Genomic DNA, 20,970 nt, shown 5'->3' on the forward strand with positions numbered 1-20,970 from the left:
GATACAACTGCATCATAAAAGCATCAAGGTACAAGATCAAACATCATTACATTACACGAGCAATCTTTTCGTAAAGAATGTATACACACAACATGAAAGTCCTTGCTTATTTGTTTTAAAAAATGCCCATATATCAGGACATAAAATGTATCCCCTATTGTGACCCCATCACACCTCTGGGGACCATGAACATCATAATATTGGATCTACTCTATGCCAGAAAGCTTTCATGTAAATTTCTAATTTTCTAGCCCATCAGTTCATAAGAATTTTTTTTCAAGATTTAAAGGATACAGAAATATAATGTTTTGAATTCTGAATGAACAAATAAAATAATTTCATAACAATATTTTGTATTTATTTCTCAAGTCCAATTATTTATCGTGACAATGTTCGAAATATGATGTTTTGTAAGTGTACAACTTATACGGTATTAATTTTGATGCACCAGGTGCGCATTTCGACAAACAATGTCTCTTCAGTGATGTTCAGGCCGAAATATTGGAAATCCGAAAGAATAAACTTGTAAGAACTAAAAGGAAAAACAGAATGCCAGAGACTAGAGTCAAATTTGTTTAAGGAGCAGACCTATGCATGAGGGAGATAATCCTTAATCTTGAAATGAATTTCTTAAATGTATCAAAACAACTAAATATTAATCCATATTTTTAAGCTAGTATCGGAGTATTTAGCTACTGGGCTGCAAAGAACCTCTCTTCGGTGATGCGCAAGCCGAGATATTGGAAATCCAATATAACAATAGACTTGTAAGAACTAAACGGAAAAACAGTGTCAAAGACGGGAGTCAAATTCGTTTTAGGGTCAGCGCTATGCATGTGGGGTATTGAATACATATGGAATATTGAGACATTCAGTGGTTTGATTTAAAGTTCAGGCATCAGAGAAATTAAAGTAACAGTGTCAACAATTTTGACGGATCAATATACTACATTGTCAAAACGCTTAATCGGGGTAAAAAGAACTAATTATAGAGTTCAAGTAAAAGCAAATAAAAAGCAATGTTAAGCATTAATCTAGACCAATATTTGAACTCAAAGTGCACCAGGAAATCAGAATCTGATTTTTAAACACACTGTTCTTATTCCTGACCTGGACCCAAATTTGTTACGTTGTGTCTAGCACAAGCCAGATACCCTATTCCACAAGTACTGTTGTTACAAATCCCAAAATACCATCAATCACACCATCAGCGTATTTAACACTTACATTATTAGACGATCGAGACGTTATTGCTCACTAATATCTTAAACTTGCCACCAACATCGGTGTGTTCATCTGCAACGTTTATCTAATGTTAAGACAAGGTACGGAAGGTGTGAGCAACAGAATGAGTTAACAAACTAGAGATCTGCATTACACGTACTTTTTTTTCTCATTACCTTACTTCCCACAAAAAGTATGTGAACTGGTATGCAAGTATTAGTACATGCGCGGATTCAACATTTGTTTTCCGGGAAAGGGTGTTCCGGTTGTGTGTGAATTTAAAAAATAATAATGAAAATAATAAACAACCCCCTAATTAAATTCAAAATTATAAAATTTGGGGGTCCAAATCAAACTTCATGCAATATATAATGGTGTTTGCATGTAAATAACGGTAAAGGTATATTATTCCAAAGAGGGGCGGTCCTCCCACATCCTGCTAAGTGTTTGATTTCACCACAGATACATCATGAAATATAATATGCAGTTTCCCTGCCGTGTGAAAGGTGAAGATGACGAACAGTGATCGATCTCATAACTCCTACAATAAATACAAAATAGATAGTTGGGCAAACACGGACCACTTGGCATACCGCAGATGGAAGTAGGCGCCTAGGAGATTTAAGTACCCCCTGTTGACCGGTCACACCCGTCGTGAGCCCTATATCCCGATCAGGTAAACGGATTTATCCGTAGTCAAAATCAGTGTGCCAGAGCGGTCAATGGTAGGTTTATTGACGAACTAGATCGTTGTAACGACTACATAATTTGCGAAATACTGAATTCAATCGAAACTGTTGAAACCCCTGTACCATCAACTTTGTCAATAACTTGCTCTGATTTAAAAACTGATTATACGCAGAACAAGCTCTTGTATATCGAATCAGGTGAGATATATAAACACGATATGCAGGTGATAATGGAATATTGCTACATAAATATGTGAAGTTGACGATGGGAAAGCTGAACTCATCCCGTTTGTGTTGAGTTGTCAGTTTGCCGTTAATGTCTACTTTCAATAAAATATCTAAGTATGAAGCAGTATGAAGCAAAAGTTGACGACTATGCGGTGCCCTGTATTTCGAGTTCACAGGGATATATCAAATCGACATAGGAATGAAAGTTATCATTGTTAATAGATGAAACGTCATCGATATATCTAACTGTCGAATTGAAGGCCAGGGCGATATTGGTTTTTCTTCTCACGTAGAAGTTTTTGAATAAATTCTGCTTCGTATGAATATAGAAACAGGTTAGCTAACAAAGGAACACACCTGATATCTATCAGAGAGGGAACTGACTAGCAGATCTTCCACACGCTCGTTTAAATATCATACCTGCTTCCCAAAGACTGCCGACAACTAAGAATCATCAAATCTAAGCCCACCATAGAAAAATGTAGGTATTAACCACTTTTTGGCACACCGTTTTCCCTATAATAGCTCTAACACTTCATTGTTATTTAGGATTTCAAACATTTTGGTTGAGCATCACTGAAGATACATTATTTGTCGAAATGCGCATCTGGTGCATCAAAATTGGTACTGTATAAGTTTTACATATATCACATGTATCATAGTATTATATCACTTCAAATGAGGTACTATTGCACTTACTTTACTTCACGAAATAACATTGAAGAGTGAACATTCCTCAACCTATATGTTGTTCGTACGATCTATAGTTTGAGAGATAAGAAGCATATTCCGACATGTCTAATCTTTACGTATTTAGATATACCAATGTCGCCTTTTCCTTCGGTTCCATTATATGTCTATGTCTCAAGGTTACTGTTTTGTAACACAAAAAGGTAGGTCTTTGGCAATTATCTTATTTCAATAGGAGGGGAAAACCTGGATGAAATACGAAAGCATACTCACAAATATGCACTCAAGAAAATATACATACATAACAAACAAGACATAAACTAAAAGACATTTAAACATTTACGATAAACAATGATCATGGTATTGATACGACTGCCAGTAAAATTACATACATTTAAACAGTAAATGAATTACAACATAATTGTAAATATTAACAGGCATCCAGTATTATAAAAATATATTATCGTTACATCGAGTGAATTGATAAATCTACCCAGGACTGTCCAATGTGACCGTAATGGTATAACGCTTACAGAGGGGATTTTGGCGAGGTTTCTAAATGTATATAGTGTGCAGGTTAGTAAGACATCCATAATTAATTAGTATTCAATAAAAGTTATTGGTCCGCATTATTATGAACTAAGACCACTGGTTAGTCAAACGTAAAGTTGTACTAAAAGTGGAAATAAGTACCACCTGTACAATACCAAACGTTCACATTGACTTTCATATCCTTGAAAAACTAGTTTAGCTATGCGCGCGCCAATTAGAATACAAATATAACTACAGCACATGAATATATTTCAAATAGATTGCAACTATCTATATTAATGCTGATATGATTAAGAGTAGAAATCATATTTGAGAAAAAATGAAAGTATGACCTTCGACGCTTGATACCGCTACACACCATGATGTACATTAGTAATGAAAAGTATATAGACATGAGGAGCTGCAGTTCATACCCATATATTTATATTACAAACCACATTTTGCTCTCTGAACCAACCAATTCCAGCACGCGATAGAATCCGTTCATAATGATTATGAACGGATTATGAACTAGTTAAAAGCTACATGTGTTACAAAGATCTCGCAAAGTCACACCCCTGGATTAAGATTGTGAACTTACGTGGATTATCATCCCAATTTGGTGATCTCCTAGTTCCAACATACAGTGCACCGTGCTATGTTGATAAAAGGGATGGTAAGGTGTGACGTCATGTCTATGTTTTGACGTACGTCACAATACGACTGTGGCGTAGGCAGATCATAGAAATTCGTGTTATGCAACAAACTATGTCATGATTAATCCAAATCCGTTAATATTGACCACGACCAGCTCAAAAATGTTGTTCATTTTTTATATATGTGTATAAAAATATACTTTAGTTTTATATTTCATTCTACATTAATTTCTATCAGAATTCCCAGTCGATGAAAAAAAAACCCACTATATTTATCACGATTGATACGTGCATTATTCACTATTTTAACAGATTCATGAGGAAATGGCTATCATATCAAGTTTTCGATAGATCAAATGGAAAGATTGGTATGTTTTATAGAGCACTCATTCATTTCAGATGACACGTTCCAAACCAATCATACCAAGTTTGGGTGCATGGCAAAACATTTTAGAATGTGGCAGACTGTGATAGAGATTCTCTATTTTACTGAAAGACGTGTCATCAGCAGACTGTGATAGAGATTCTCTATTTCACTGTTTTAGAATGTGTCCTTGTACACTGTGATATATATTCTCTATTTTACTGTTTTAGAATGTGGCGTTGTACACTGTGATAGAGATTGTCTATTTTACTGTTTTAGAATGTGGCGTTGTAGACTGTGATATATATTCTCTATTTTACTGTTTTAGAATGTGGCGTTGTAGACTGTGATAGAGGTTCTCTATTTTACTGTTTTAGAATGTGGCGTTGCAGACTGTGATAGAGATTCTCTATTTTACTGTTTTAGAATGTGGCGTTGTAGACTGTGATAGAGATTCTCTATTTTACTGGTTTAGAATGTGGCATTACAGACTGTGATATACATTCTCTATTTAACTGTTTTAGAACGTGGTGTTGCAGACTGTGATAGAGATTCTCTATTTTACTCTTTAGAATGTTGCGTTGAAGACTGTGATAGATATTCTCTATTTTACTGTATTAGAATATGGCGTTGCAGACTGTGATAGAGATTCTCTATTTTATTGTTTTAGAATATGGCGTTGTAGACTGTGATAGATATTCTCTATTTTACTGGTTTAGAATGTGGCATTACAGACTGTGATATACATTCTCTATTTAACTGTTTTAGAACGTGGTGTTGCAGACTGTGATAGATATTCTCTATTTTACTGTTCAGAATGTTGCGTTGAAGACTGTGATATATATTCTCTATTTTACTGTATTAGAATATGGCGTTGCAGACTGTGATAGAGATTCTCTATTTTATTGTTTTAGAATATGGCGTTGTAGACTGTGATAGATATTCTCTATTTTACTGTTTTAGAATGTGGCGTTGCAAACTGTGATAGAGATTCTCTATTTTACTGTTTTAGAACGTGGCGTTGCAGACTGTGATATACATTCTCTATTTTACTGTTTAGAACGTGGTGTTGCAGACTCTGATAGAGATTCTCTATTTTACTGTTTTAGAATGTTGCGTTGCAGACTGATAGATATTTTCTATTTTACTGTTTTAGAATATGGCGTTGCAGACTGTGATAGAGATTCTCTATTTTACTGTTTTAGAATGTGGCGTTGTAGACTGTGATAGCGATTCTCTGTTTTAATATTTTAGAATGTGGCGTTGTAGACTGTGATAGAGATTTTCTATTTTACTGTTTTAGAATGTTACGTTGTAGACTGTGATAGATATTCTGTATTTTACTGTTTTAGAATGTGACGTTGTAGACTGTGATAGAGATTCTCTATTTTACTGTTTTAGAATGTGACGTTGTAGACTGTGATAGAGATTCTCTATTTTACTGCAAGACCTGTCATCAGCAGACTGTGATAGAGATTCTCAATTTTACTGCAAGACCTGTCATCAGCAGATGTGTGAACAATGTAGAGACGAACATCGAAAAAAAGCAGAATACAAAAAAATTGATAAGGTTGTCCTTTATGAAACACAAAAACGACAACGTCCGGTGGACAATTGCATGATCCACTCCACTAAAGATATAGACATGCTGTGTGGAAATTGTCAACTTCATTTATGCTACACACGTCCAACACAGGGGCATCACAGGAGGCATGAACTTGTTGATTTGGAGAATTATACAGATAAAATGAATTTTGCTTAGAGGACATTTCCTAAATTAACAAATATTTCCTTTCCAGATTCCAAGATTTACAAAAACAAATGTATGGCGATGTCTTAGATGCTTGCTATTTACCAACTTGCCCGGATGTGAGCACTAGGGGTCATTTTGTGAGAGGAAACCGGAGTGCCTGGGAGTAAACAACAAATGACAAGGTAAACATGATAGCTGTTATTTGTCTTGGTATGATTCTGTGTTTGTTTTCATCTGAATTTATTATTGTCATTATTGTCGCTCCTTGCTATCTAATCAAACTTACGTTTCTTAGAAATACTGTATATCGGGGTTGTTAGAAGTTCGAATTTAATTAAAGTGTTCATCCCTCTATTTTGTATTTTGGGACATATTTTTTTGAGATTGCTCACCGTTCGTTAACGTCGCTTTATTCATTGTCATCAGGATACGATCCATTTAACTTAACTCCCCGACTTCTCTGTTATCCAATGGGGAGTTGATAAGTTAAGTCCAACATCGAATACCAGTACCAATTTTCCCAACTCAAACTATGAATGACCATTTTAGTCCAGATAAAATGTAAAAAGCAAACAATACCAAGTGACTAATACATGGTAACGCTGGAATAAAAACCTTGAATAACAATCTATAATTAGTATAAGATCATAGAGATAACCTTAAATGTTAAAACTATTCATAATTTCGGGTTAAAAAATCATACTGACATAAATGCATAGTGACACTAAATACATTTAAAGTTTGAAACTGAATAAACTCCACACTATGTCATTGACATTGGAACAATCCTCCACAACTACGTTTTCTATAGCGATGATAATACTGATGATTTTAGATAAAAAATATATATCAATTTCAATGACTGTTTAGTTTATATTTAGAATTAGCAATATGTAAAGTAAAATCAAGATACGACTGCTCTGATCAATAGAGAATTACGGCATTTACGATAACGTAATGTCGTAATCGATTAATGTAGAAAAACCGTGAGATTTAATTATCATAATCTAATCCTGTCAGATGTTAATGACGATTTGTATCAAATAAATGGGAAGAACTAAGATTTATTCTGATACAAAAAGCTCTTATGTGGTCTTTTTTTTCACTTAAAGTCGATTGCATCTTTTCATGAATAACATGAATGATCTGAATCAGGTGTTGACAGAATAACTGTATCAGAATATACAATTGATCTTATACCTACCTAAGATTACTTGTTTGTTAGATTCCATTGATAAAGCTACGTACATACACAGATAGTCCATACACATTATCTTTAAAAAGAGATTCTATAAAAACAGCAGTCCGACTTAACAAAAGATAATACCCCCACTCTATCTACAACAGATTGTGAATGACTCATGTAACAGTACAAGTTGCTCACTCAGATATTCAGTTTAGGGAGATATGTGCTACTGGTATACCAATCCCAAAAATGCCAAAGACAAGTAAGACACTGGGCACCCATGGCTTGCTAGAATCTTGTATTCAGAAAAAGGTATTTCTTGTATATGAACAAGTGAAGATAATTCTCAAGATGGGCATTAAACAATACACAATCACACACACACACGAACACTGATACTTATTCTTCCTAGACACCTGACTCCACTCCTGCTGTGTCTAGGGGTTCATGTCTGATCCTGTCTTAATTTTGTAACTTTATATTATTTATGAGATTTATTAATGTTTGCTACCTTCACTTGATCATTATGACGACCATATAATTAACGAACTACTTACTGAAACCCCTGTAACATCAGCTGCATTTCAAAATATTTCATTTTTTTTTATCTCACAACTCAAGTTCCACTACATATTCTGAAGACACAAACCATGCACTGCTTGTCATCCCGATCGTTTAATATACACATAAGATGGAGACAATAATAAACAAAATGTTGGAATAAACTGGTAAAAGGCAATCAAAAGATGCAGAACGTGTTCCGATGGTGTTTCTCGTACATTGTCAATTTAGTGTAATCACATATGAGAGTCTCTCAGACGCAATGTCCGGAAGTGAGACATTACATGTTTAGTTGTGTTTTTCTAACATGACAGGAATTGACGTAGTTTTTGTGAATATCTGTAATGAGGATACTTTTAAAATATCACGTTTGTTCTTGTGATCTCAAGCAGTCTGAAAATTAAAAGGTTACACCGCGTCTTTGTCAGATGAGATCAGGACTTGCGTCTGCGTAGTTAAGTGGGTTTTTTTTTTTTTTTTTTTTTTTTTTTAATACAAATGCCAATATCTAAAAGAGACTAATTATGATAACGCATTTTATATAAATGTTTCCCTGACAATCATCCAAATCTATCCCTCGTTCTGTCTGGATTGATTATCTTTGAATTTCAGGTACAATATAATTCCTCAATCAGTTCGAAGATAATTACTTCAATCTTACATGTTTAATTATCGATGGTTTAATTGTCTGGACCCAGTTGCACGAAGATGAGTTAAGTTAGCCGTCGGTTAACATCTAGTTAACGCTATAAAAATGTAAGAGTTAAAGGGAAGTCAACTGTCTCTCAAAGTTAACTAACCGTTCTGCAACTGGATCCTGATATTTGATCGGTTTTTAGTTGAGGTTTAACATTTCCTTTAACAATATAACTAGAACAGTCTATTTTTTTCATTAATTTCACAATTTTGTTTTTAAGTTTAATGTGCCACTTCAAAAAAAAAAATTGAAATGAAGGTCATCCACACACCCGCCTCTCAGCTGATCCTGATCTGCGCTTGATAATTTCTTGAATCGACACAGGCTACTGATGAGTACATTGGTATTTCGGGGGTTTCAACAGTTTCGTTTAAAGTATGCATTTCTTTTTTCAAATGTTGTGGTTGATATAATGATCCAATTTACAAATACGTTTTTCATTAGTTTTAATGCTGACTCACTTTTTTATACTAATTGCTAGTTTGTTGTTTACTTTTGATAATGATTATGATTGCTTCGTTTACCTGATCAAAATATCACGGTGGGTTTGACCGATAAGCATGGAATTCTTACTCCTCCTTGGCACGTGATCCCAATTATGGTGTGTCCATGTTTACCATACTCTTAATTTTGTATTCTTTATGAGATATATGAAAATGTTAACTGTTCATTTTTTTCCGTTTTTCATTGTAAGATTGTGAATGTAATGTAATGTAGAAGAAATATCGTTAGAGACACCGGTGAAATGATAGGTAGAAGTGTATATCTAGAGACACCGGTAAGATGATAGATAAAAGTGTTGACATAGAGATACCGGTAAAATGATAGGTAGATGTGTATACTGAGATATTCCAGTAAAATGATAGGTAGAAGTGCAGACTTAGATATATCGGTGAAATGATAGAAGTGTTCACTTATAGAGAAGAGATACCGGTAAAATGACAGGTAAAATTGTTGGCTTATGGATACCGGTAAAATGGTAGGTAGAATTGTTGACTTATATATACCGGTTAAATGATAGGTAGAATTGTATACTTAGATACACCGGTAAAATGATAGGGAAAAGTGTATACTTAGAGATACCAGTAGCATTATAGATGGAAGTGAAGACTTCGAGATATCGGTAAAATGATAGATAGACGTGTTGACTTAGATTTACCGGTAAAATGATAGATAAAACTGTTGACTTATAGAGAAACGATACCGGTAAAATGATGGGTAGAAATGTTGACTTATAGAGAGGAGATACTGGTAAAATGATAGGTAGACATGTATGTTTGTTTTGATGTTTTTCGCCACATTCAGCAATTTTTCAGTCATCTGGTGGCGCCCGATTTTTGATATCAGTACAATTATAGGTAGAAGTGTAGACTTAGCGATATCGGTAAATGATAGGTGGAAGTGTAGACTTAGAGATACCGGTAAATGATAGGTGGAAGTGTAGACTTAGAGATACCGATACAATTATAGATAGAAGTGTATACTTAGAGATACCGGTAAAATGATACGTAGAAATATATAATTAGATATGCCGGTAAAATGATAGGTAGAAGTGTTGACTTACAGAGAAATGATACCAGTAAAGTGATAGGTAGAAGTGTATACTTAGAGATACCGGTAAAATGATAGGTAGAAGTGTTGACTTATAGAGTATTTTGCATCTGCCAATTGAGTCTTAGTAAGTTTGGCGAGAGAACGTTAGATTTGGAAGTCATTTGGTTCAAGCTATCCCTCATTTCCTTTAGAGATGTACATTGTTCTAGTTATCAATGAGAGTTAGAAGATACAACCAATTTATGTACTGTAAAGGGGCTGGGTTTTATTTTCGCTACCTTCGCGATTATTTTAACGGTCGCGAAAATGAAACCATCGCAAACTGCACTTAAAAGTATTTGGGGTATGAGTTCATACACGTTTTTGTATCCCCAAAATCTAAAAGAAATTGTGAAACACCGAACGATAAAAGCACGAAATTTGAGCTCTGCGACATTAAAGCCCTCTACAGTACCTTGTTTGGCCATAGCTGGCAATTGTCTGTATGCTAATATCTATAATTCATAACATTTATATTGTGCCTCAACTTATTTAAGGCGTCGGCTACATGTATTTCAGACGTATGTCTGACTTTATCTTGATACGTTTGTCCACAAACATGGTTAAATATCATATAGCTTCAAAAGAAAATTAATTCGGATCTTATGTATATAATCTTTTTCATGAACTTCAGAAATTACAGTTTTAAGTAAATGAGGTAAGGCAATATAATAGTGCAAATGCCATTTCATATAATATCGAAATGTTACACAGCATATCCCGATACAAACACACCATCTAGCTAAAATTCTTAAGTCATCACATCATTGTCATTCAAGATGTGGACCTGGTGCAGCTCCTACTTTTCAGATCAATGATTGAAAATTATATGGTTATTGATAAATGAAATCCGCCAATCACCAGTCTGCGCAGCTATATATAGGCTGTGAGGAGTCCTAGGTTAGATCCGCCTATCACTAGTTTCTGCAGCTATATATAGGCTGTGAGTAGTCCTAGGTTCACTTGAAATCCTTAATTCTTTGTTTTGTTAAGACGATTATCTCCTCCTTCCGTAGCTTAGCTGAGTTGGACGGTGTGTGTACACATTTGTGGAACATGGAGAGGTTGTCCTATCGTTCGCTGCTTTGTCTTGTGATCTGCATTCACCGGGGTAAGATTGTTTACTACATTCTCTTTCATTTTGATTGGCAATACACATGTTGACAGACCGTAAAACAATTCTAATTTGCGACGACTTTATTTCGCGTTTTATAAGTTGTAAACTGGTTCACAGTGATTACTTTTCGAGATCATATCAAATATATATATTCCGTTTACCTGCTCAGGATATAGGGCTCAAGACAAGTGTGACCGGTCGACAGGCGATGCTTACTCCTCCTAGGCACCTGATCCCACCTCTTGTGTGGCCAAGGGTCCGTGTTTTCCCGACTATCTATTTTGTATTGCTTATATGAGATTGGTCACTCCTCGCCTCTCATCAAACAAATAGAAGACGCATTAAATAATTTGAAAACAGTTCTTACACGAAAATGAAGGTTGTCTAACAAAATATGTCACATGGCTTTGTCTTGCTTTCTGTTTTGCTGTGCTATAACTTGAAAACATCTTGAATTATTTACCTGTATCATCCTAAAGATAAGACCGTCAACGTATTATACGTATTGAGTTCAGGATCATCTTCATCGGTCTGGAACAATGAATAGGGATATTTGTGTGAATAGGGATATTTGTGTGAATAAGGATATTTGTGTGAATAGGGGTATTTGTGCGAATAGGGGTATTTGTGTGAGGGAGATGTAAAGAAAAGTATCCTGCATAGGTGATATTCAAAGAAAAGACAATATGTGTAGACTACAAACTTTCAACACTTGAGTCGTAATAAAAACTTCTTTATACTGTAGGATACTTTTAGTTTTGGATGGATAAAGTGATGCATTTCCTCTTATTTGTAAAACTTTATTCGCGAGAACTAAACTTTTGTGAACGGGTGGTCTCGCAAATGTGATTTAGAATTATTTTTTTTTGGCAGTTTGATTCTTAAATTCGATAAGAAATATACAAATACAGACCCTTCTTGAATGCATGCATGTTTTCAAGAAAGACAAATGCATTCATTTGCTTTCTAGGTTTCTTTAACAGAATATATTTTATTTTCCACGATGCATATTTTCCAAGGTACATTTAATATTTTTTGTTAAGATAAGATTAAGTTGTAAAGTATATATTCATTGATCTATCTAGTAATGTTTAAAATATAGTTGTTAATCAGTATGACCGTGAGGAAACTTTACGACTGAAAGGATTAAATCCCCACTTAATAACACGGTAAATGTAAAGTGAGCAACAAACATGTAATAAGGTTTAATCAGGGATGCATTTCTTCCCATCCTTTCACCTCCTTCCAATCTCATCCCCTTTCTCGAACATTTTTTCTTGTCTAATTCACTCTCATGTGTTCCATCCCATCCTAAGGGGTCTCAGTGGCCGAGTTGTTAGAACATCACGCTCAAAATCATACGACCTCTCACCTCTGGTCGTTGCGAGTTTGAATCCCACTCGCGCCGGTAAGAGAGAAAGTTCCCCAGTTTACTTTCGGAAGTTTCGTAGTCTCTCCCCAGGTACATTGTATCTGGGTTCATTCTTCCACCAATAAAAACCTGGGCGCCAAGAGATAACTGAAAAATTGTGTTAGAGTGTGGCGGAAAATATCAATCAATCAATCAATCAAATATATCTAAATGTCGGCTTGAAGGCCACAGAGAGATTTTTTCTGCTGACGTAGAAGTGTTTGATTAAACTCTACTTCATATGGATATAAAAACAGGTCAGCTAACAAAAGAGAACACTTCATGTCCATGGAAATTTCAACATACTCTTGGAAGACCTATTATATATTGCATTATTCTTGATAACCGATATTATGTACTTGTGACGTCATATACAAAACATTCACTCGACGGAGAACCGTTAGAGCTTGGAATAATGAAAATAAAGAATGCTACTGATAGTATTTTGTAGTTATAGATAAGAATCCAGTTTATATGACATGCTTTAATCACAATGGCAGTGAAAGTCCTTTACATTTCTGTATCTTTAGCAAAAGAAGAAAATATCGACTTTTCTGTGCAGTCAGATTTGACGCCTGTTAGTCACGAGGTGGGGAGTTCATCTGATGTCGGATTTTCCACAGGTTGGTTTTTTATATTGAAAGCAGTACACCGCTACACAATGTCGTCAGATATTCCTTACGCACCGCGCAATTTCTTGAACGAGTATCACAATATCTGTTTGTTTTACTACTTCATTAAAAGTAGTAAATAATCATAAAATCTCATAGTTACATTGAATTCACGGTATTCATATTTATAATATGCATATGAATGAATGACGTCTGTCTTTTCTCTAGCAGTTTGTGTCTAGATTTTGATTGTTTACTTTGACATATGTCACGAGTATCATGTATATGAATACATGTAAAGGGATACAAATATTCCGAAGTACGTCCTATGAAACTTAAGATGTCATCAAGAAACATCCTAAAACGTTTCCTAAGTTGATCTCGGGATGTTCCTGTCTTTTTTCCTGCGATATATGTTAGGATATATCTCAAAATATATCGTAGGAAAGTTATCGTCAAGAAACACCCTAAGACGTGTCCTAAGTTGATTTTGGGATGTTCCAAATTTTTTTCCTGAGATATATCTTAGATCTTAGGACATATCTTAGGACATGTCGTGGGAAAGTGTCATGAACATGTCTGTAGGTTTCTAAAGCCATCACTGTATTTTATGAATGTCTGGATATCGTTCAGGATATTGTTTTTACACATATATTGTGATTATGTTTTCATTTGTTGGTTATGTTGCACGCTTTGGAGTGACGTACAGGACAGCAGCACTGAATAAATGTAGGAGGTTCTCTGTCACTGACTTTTATAGATGAGTTGCGAATTTTTCGAAACTGAACTGCAATTATGCCATCAAGTATATTGTCTACTTTGCCGTCCTCTCGTATTAGTACATTGTTCTCAAGGCGGTGTATTCTTGTATTGATGCACCCTGGGTAATTAAAATACTGATTATGAAACAGATGCCGAGTGGTTAAAGCATCACGCTTAAAATCGCACGGCCTCTCACCTCTGGTCTGCGCGGGTTCAAATCTCGCTCGCGCCGATAAATGAGAAAGTTTCCTAGTTTACTTTCGGAAGGTCGGTGGTATCTTCCCAGATACATTGTATCTGGGTTATTTCTTCCACCAATAAAAAACTAAGTGCCACAATATAACTGAAAAAAAGTGTTGAGTGTGGCGGAAAACATAAATCAACCAATCAATCATGAAGCAGATGCATTAGAATACGGTATTATTGTAAGTCTTGTTAATACTCAGGCTTATTTGCTGCGCTTTAATTACAACAGCAATGTAAGTACTTTAAGGTTTCATCGTTTTAGCTAACGAAGATAATCTGCACTCTGTTGCTCCATCTAAGTTGACATCTGTGAAGCATGAGATGACGAGTTCCACCGACACTAGATTTTCCGGAGGTAGGTTATCTCGTGTTTAATGTGGTAAGTGTAATTAGATGCCTTTACATTTTTCCCATCTTGACTATTAATGTGAGGTGTTTGAGAAATGAAGTTTCATTTTCAATACATGAAACAATACTCATTACAAAGTTAGAAAACAAAATAAGAGCTTACCTTACTGCTTATATTTACATTGGTTACCGTAACTGTCAATGTAGCTAGTCATGCTGATATTTACATTGGTTACCGTGACAGTCTATGTGAAAAGTCATGCTGATATTTACATTGGTTACCGTGACAGTCTATGTGAAAAGTCATGCTGATATTTACATTGGTTACCGTTAGAGGCGATGTAGCAAGTCATGCTGATATTTACATTGGTTACTGTAACTGTCAATGTGACAAGTCATGCTGACAATTGGCAAGTCCTGCTGATATTTACATTGGTTACCATGACAGTCAATATAACAAATCATACTGATATTTACATTGGTTGCCATGACAGTCAATATAGCAAATCATGCTGATATTTACATTGGTTACCGTATCAGTCAATGTAGCAAGTCACGTTGACATTTACAAAGCATGCTAACGTGGATCCCTGCTCGCTGACTACTACACATGCGAGGGTTTTATAGTGACTACACAAATCACAGACTATCCCGGGTAGAGTCTATTTTTCACCAATACCTTCAAGTCTTCACAAAAGGAGGCACGAAAAAGGATCAACAATAAAAGAAGCACCAAAAAGGATAACATAATTACGCACAACACCAAACAATGCATTGCTCGTGACAGAAATGTTTAGTATTAGATTGATTCAATTAATTTATCGGTCATTCTATTGTCTAATGTCATTCTGTTGTCTAATGTCATTCTGTTGTCTAATGTCATTCTGTTGTCTAATGTCATTCTGTTGTATAATGTCATTCTATTGTCTAATGTCATTCTGTTGTATAATGTCATTCTGTTGTCTAATGTCATTCTGTTGTCTATTGTGAAATGTTATTCTATTATCTGCCTACAGTCTGAAATTGTATTAATTTTCAGCCTCTTAAGGGGGTAGTTAATTCAATGTACTGTTTGAAAATGTCATCGATTTATATAATTTATTGATTGGTTGGTTGTTTACGTCCCATCGAGAATGTGTCTCTAGTATTGACACGTTCCCATTTACATATATGCATTTGTAACCTATCCAAGTTTGAATGATCATCGTTCGTATTCGAACTCTTTATGCAATCTGCCTTCGTTCTGAAATCGAATAGAAGGAGCTAATAATTGCAAGGTAGTGTAGGAGGGCCGGGAAATATTTAATCTTAGCACAATTGAGCGTCTTTTTATAGATTTACTTATATGCCTGGTCAGAATTGATATATACATACAATGGGATTCAAAAATAGTTGTGGAAATATATTTCTATCTACACGGATAAACAAAGTACAGGTAATGAATGCTTTTGAAACTATTGAATAGTTGCGGTTTTCCTGTAACTGGCACATTGCCAATATCCTATTAAATGACTCAGATAACGTTTACAGTAAATCACTCTCGTCATTCTCATCTTACAAGTTGAATGAATTTCAATGCTTTACAGGAACATTTTGTACATTTATGAATATAATGCTGTAAATTTATGAATATCATGCTGTACATTTATGACTATCATGCTGTACATTTATGACTATCATGCTGTACATTTCACAGGTCCTTGTTCTACTGAATGTAAAGGCCACGTGTCTTGTTATTTGGAACATAATTGTACCAACTATAAACACTGCTACGCATTGAACGCCGCTGAGTGTCACTGCGCGATGAGGACTTGTTCCTTTGGTACTTTTTGGAACCCAAAGATCAACACCTGTGACAGAGCACCAAACGTTCTTTGTAAATACGGTAAGCATTACTTAGACGAGCTGTATTTCATGACTGGTTCATTGTTTGTCGTGTAAGTTAGATAGTAAACATACTTTATTTGTTTTCCAGATCCATGTCTTACATTAACCCCTGGTACGACATACCCGAGTAACTTTAATTGTCGTACATATTACGTGTGCAGCAAAGGTAATCGCTCACTACCAAAGTGTTGTGAAGAGGGAAATGGATTCCTTAAATCCCAGGGATGCACACGGAGTACATCTTGTAAAGTTGAATGTGTTGAACAAAGGAGACTGGTAACAACAGCTACAACCTTCACTAAAGCACCAAAGTATAGTAAGAATCAGATCATTGACAATCCAATCAATAAGTAAAGGGTACCTGTAAAGTAATTGCTATGTTCATATAAGTATGTTTCTTTATAGTGTATTACTTTCGTGTCGTTAATGGGCGTGTCTGTTTCTTTATAGCGTGTTATTTTCGTGCCGTTAGTGGGTGTGTCTGTTTCTTTATAGGGTGTTATTTTCGTGCCGTTAGTGGGCGTGTCTGTTTCTTTATAGGGTGTTATTTTCGTGTAGCTAGTAGGCGTGCCTTTTTCTTTATAGGGTGTTATTTTCGTGCCGATAGTGGGCGTGTCTCTTTGTTTCTTAATAGGGTGCTACTTTCGTGACATTATTGGTCGTAATGACAAATACTACAACGTGATAGCCAATGTCGAACAGGACTGTCCACCAGGAACGGTATTCAAGCCAGTTCTATGTCGGTGTACCAAAGACTCGGCACACAATCATCAAAGTATGACTTCTTCACTTGATAATAATAATAATGATTTATCTGTACAGTGTAACTTGATTTTAAAAGTACATTATTTTTAAAATCTTTGATACGACATTCTTACAATTTCCAATTCATGAAAGAAAATGTTGGTATTTCTGAAATGATATAATGACATATTTGTATTTGTAGAACTAACTAACCTGCAAGCTTTTATGAAATTAAAATTCATAGAACTGTTCCCCAGTTGTATACTATTGTTTACACCAAACAATATGTCCTTTCAGGGTGTACTCCGATGGTGAATGTGAGCTTTACGGGAGAGAGAATTATAAATCTATCTCATGAAAGCTATATTCAGGTGGAAAACGTTACTAGAGGGAAATCTGAAAAATCCAACACGTGGTTCGGAATCTTCAACGGTAAATCGTCCAGCATACAAATTCCTCGGTTCAGTGCAGTCGCACTGCCTCGTCTGACGATAAAGATGTCGTTCTTCTCGGAGAATTCCACAGGATCTCGGTATCAGATTTTAGTTTCGAACTGCCGTTCATCCGCCAATCCTTGGAACATTCCGGAAGTAGTGTCAGTTCAAACTCCATCAGTGGCTATTGTGGTCGATACTGTAGATAAGGAATTGACTTTCTTGGGGTATAGTGATGATGATACAGCGATGTCTGCCGTATTCACTTTACCTTTCAAGGTATGCAGGTCCATTGCGTGAAAGAATCAACATACATTGTTACACGGGGACACAAGACATCGAGAAAACAATATCAAAATATCAAGTGTCTCCGTTATCAAAAAAGTCATAAACTTCATCTATTCGTGGTGATCCCTTAAATTTTCAAAGATGCGTGCTTTACTCAATCGTCAACTTCATATATTTGTGTAGCAATATTCCATTATCACCTGCATATGGTGTTTACATCTCTCAACTGATTCGATACGCAAAAATTCGTTCTGCGTATGGTCAGTTTTCTAAATCGAAGCAGGCTTCTGCAAAACAAATTGATGGTGCAGGGGTTCAAACAGTGGCGTTTAAAATCAACATTTTGCAAATTATAGGGTCGTTATAACGATATATTTTGCCAATACAACCTATCTGTTCGACGTGTTTCATGCCGATTGTTAGGTCATTCTTGGCACACTGATTTTGTGTACAGATTGCTTACTGTTCCTAAGCACATGCTCCCACTTCTCTTGTGTCCAGGGGTTCGTGTCTGCTAGGACCTTATCCCATCTCTGGTATATCGAAGGGTCGGTGTTTGCCCAACTCTCTAATTTGTATTGTTTATAGGAGTTATGAGATTGATCACTGATCGTTATCTTCACCTTCTAAAACAATTAAGAATTATATCGATTCGCGTGTAACACACAATTTTTGCAGAATTTAACAGGGGCGATATCATCTCGCGGAATTTTTGTCCGAGAGAATTGCATTAGAGTTCTAAAGGAAATATCTTTACCCAAATATCAGAATTCAAGAAAATAAAACCATGAATGAAAGCTGCACATATTTTCTCAAGTTGTAAAGCACACGAGTCACATATTTTCATTCTTGTTGATATCGTTGGCACATAACGCAGAAATGGGTTCCCGGGTACTTTCGTCTCCATTATATGAAATGGTCGCCTTTCCATACCTACATGTTTATTAGCAAAACAAAATTGATCGGTCATACCCGTCGTGATCCCTACATCATAAAGAGGTAAAGAGGTAATGAAAAGGTGAAAGGTCGTAAATTCAGTATTAATACGCTTTAAACAGCATTCAGCCAAGTCGCAGGTGTAAGTTGCAAACTAGACCACTATAAATTGTTAGAAGAAAGTCAAACATTGTCATTCCTTTTATAATTTGGTTCTGTAATCAAAATTAGTTGATTATATAGCACTGAAATATTCACCTTTCATATGAAATGTTGAAACACAAAAAAATATTTTTTTGCCAGGTCAACTCTTGGAATGCGGTGAAACTTATTTATAACGGCAGTTGGTTGTATGGACGAGTACGCTCATTAGATCAAAACTCTACAGAGGTCAAAGGGCAGAAACCACTATCAGGTGATCGATAGATTTTACCGTCAAAATTACATTCCAATAATGGACTTCTGATCACATAATATATTTTCATAATTCTGAAGAAATGTGTCAGATTAGACAGCAGGAGACCAATCTAGTCTTACTGCGGCAAAGTAAAGCATTATTTATCAGCTGAATAAGATGTGCATTTGTATTAATGACAACAGAATTAATCTCAATATCAAACGTATAATTTACCAATCGTTTACTCCATTGATAGGACGCCTAGCTCCATCACAAGGGCCCGTTCGTGTGGGACGGTGCTCGAACGGAGACGCATTTCGTGGTAAAATCAGACGGGTATGTAGAACCCTGATGGTGAATACAAAATATAGACTAATACCGATTTCTTAAAATAACTTTTCAATTACAAGTGAGGGAGAATGTCCCTCATCCATTGAACAGTCAGTGTGCATGAACTACCCATTAAGGTCTTTAAAAACACTCATAAATCTCAAAATGTTGAACATATTTTTTTTACTTGGTAAATCCCCATTCAATTCACAACACATTGGATGATAATCATTTCAGAAATTTTGGACATTTTTACTATTTCATTATTTTTTGAAAGTAAACTGATAACAGGAAAGTAAACTGATATCAACTAAGACAAACTGATATATTGATCATTTTACGACGTAAGGGGACAACTTTCGTAATTCTGGAAATGACGTATATTACGAGAAAACGTGTCCATGACGTCACGAAGGATTGTGTTCAGCAAAGTAATCTAGCTTCAAACTGAAGATTCGGACGTTAGACAGACCAAGTGACAGAATAAACCTAAAATCCAAACTTCTCCAGGATTCGGTCCCCCAATCTTCATATTGAATGGACTACTTTATTTACACATAGATATATTTTATCACTACTTTTATTGTATATTGCTTTAATGAAATTAGAAAACTATTTTTTGTAAAAGTTGACATCTTTTGATTACAGATCGAGATTTATGACTGCATCACGCTCTGACCTCAGAACAAGGGACATATTTGCTCATGAAACATCTTCGGTCTATCCAATATTATGTTTAATCATGATACAATTATTTAATATTACATTAAAAATACTGAAATGAAATGAAGTTTGTAAGACATTATTTCAAAACACGGCCTTATAAATTGGTGGTAGATTGTGTGTATATGTAATGTCCATTTGTCTGTGTTCACTTTGTTTTAAAGCAAGACAATCTGGAACTGATAGAAAGTAAATTGAAAAATAGAAGAACAAAGATTTAAGACATATATAACTTCATGGAATCAATGAGGTAATGAACCCGTCAAATCAGTAAATAATGTAGATTCATGAATCATTGTCATTTTGCCAGTACTTCCAGCTCGTAATCCCCAATAAACAATGACCTTCGAGGTCACCAGTTCGAAAAAGCAAAAGAGAGGCACTAAACACGTGTCAGATATGTAAACAATTGAACATGCCAATCTAATAGATAATTCACAATCAAAATTACACTTGAGTGGCATATTTTCGTAACTATTACTTTCTTACACTTATAGTACTTTTTGTCATTAGTAAAATGGTGTGATATTCGAAAACAAATGACACGTGTAGTAACTCACGTCA

The 20,970-nt window shown here is 35.3% G+C and overlaps 2 protein-coding genes across 2 annotated transcripts in view; one reads left to right on the forward strand and one right to left on the reverse strand.

Moving 5' to 3' along the window:
- Positions 1-20,970, reverse strand: part of LOC125661075 (uncharacterized) — a 277,053-nt gene that overhangs the window by 224,001 nt on the left and 32,082 nt on the right. The window lies entirely within an intron of this gene.
- LOC125662088 (uncharacterized) lies at positions 13,170-20,469 on the forward strand. The gene is made up of 9 exons (XM_048894274.2): positions 13,170-13,323; positions 14,582-14,674; positions 16,364-16,552; positions 16,643-16,870; positions 17,189-17,329; positions 17,596-18,011; positions 19,260-19,371; positions 19,610-19,689; positions 20,332-20,469. The coding sequence occupies exons 1-9, from the start codon at positions 13,194-13,196 to the stop codon at positions 20,359-20,361; spliced, it is 1,419 nt and encodes a 472-aa protein (XP_048750231.2). The 5' UTR covers positions 13,170-13,193; the 3' UTR covers positions 20,362-20,469.

Source organism: Ostrea edulis, chromosome 8, assembly GCF_947568905.1.
Source record: "Ostrea edulis chromosome 8, xbOstEdul1.1, whole genome shotgun sequence".
Classification (NCBI taxonomy): Eukaryota; Metazoa; Mollusca; class Bivalvia; order Ostreida; family Ostreidae; genus Ostrea; species Ostrea edulis.

Bases quoted from the DNA above. Each gene is read 5' to 3' on its own strand.
- LOC125662088 (XM_048894274.2), top strand. From the start codon at position 13,194: ATGGCAGTGAAAGTCCTTTACATTTCTGTATCTTTAGCAAAAGAAGAA. The intron at 14,675-16,363 runs GTAGGTTATCTC...TACATTTCACAG, and splicing joins CGACACTAGATTTTCCGGAG to GTCCTTGTTCTACTGAATGT. The intron at 19,690-20,331 runs GTATGTAGAACC...TTTTGATTACAG, and splicing joins TTCGTGGTAAAATCAGACGG to ATCGAGATTTATGACTGCAT.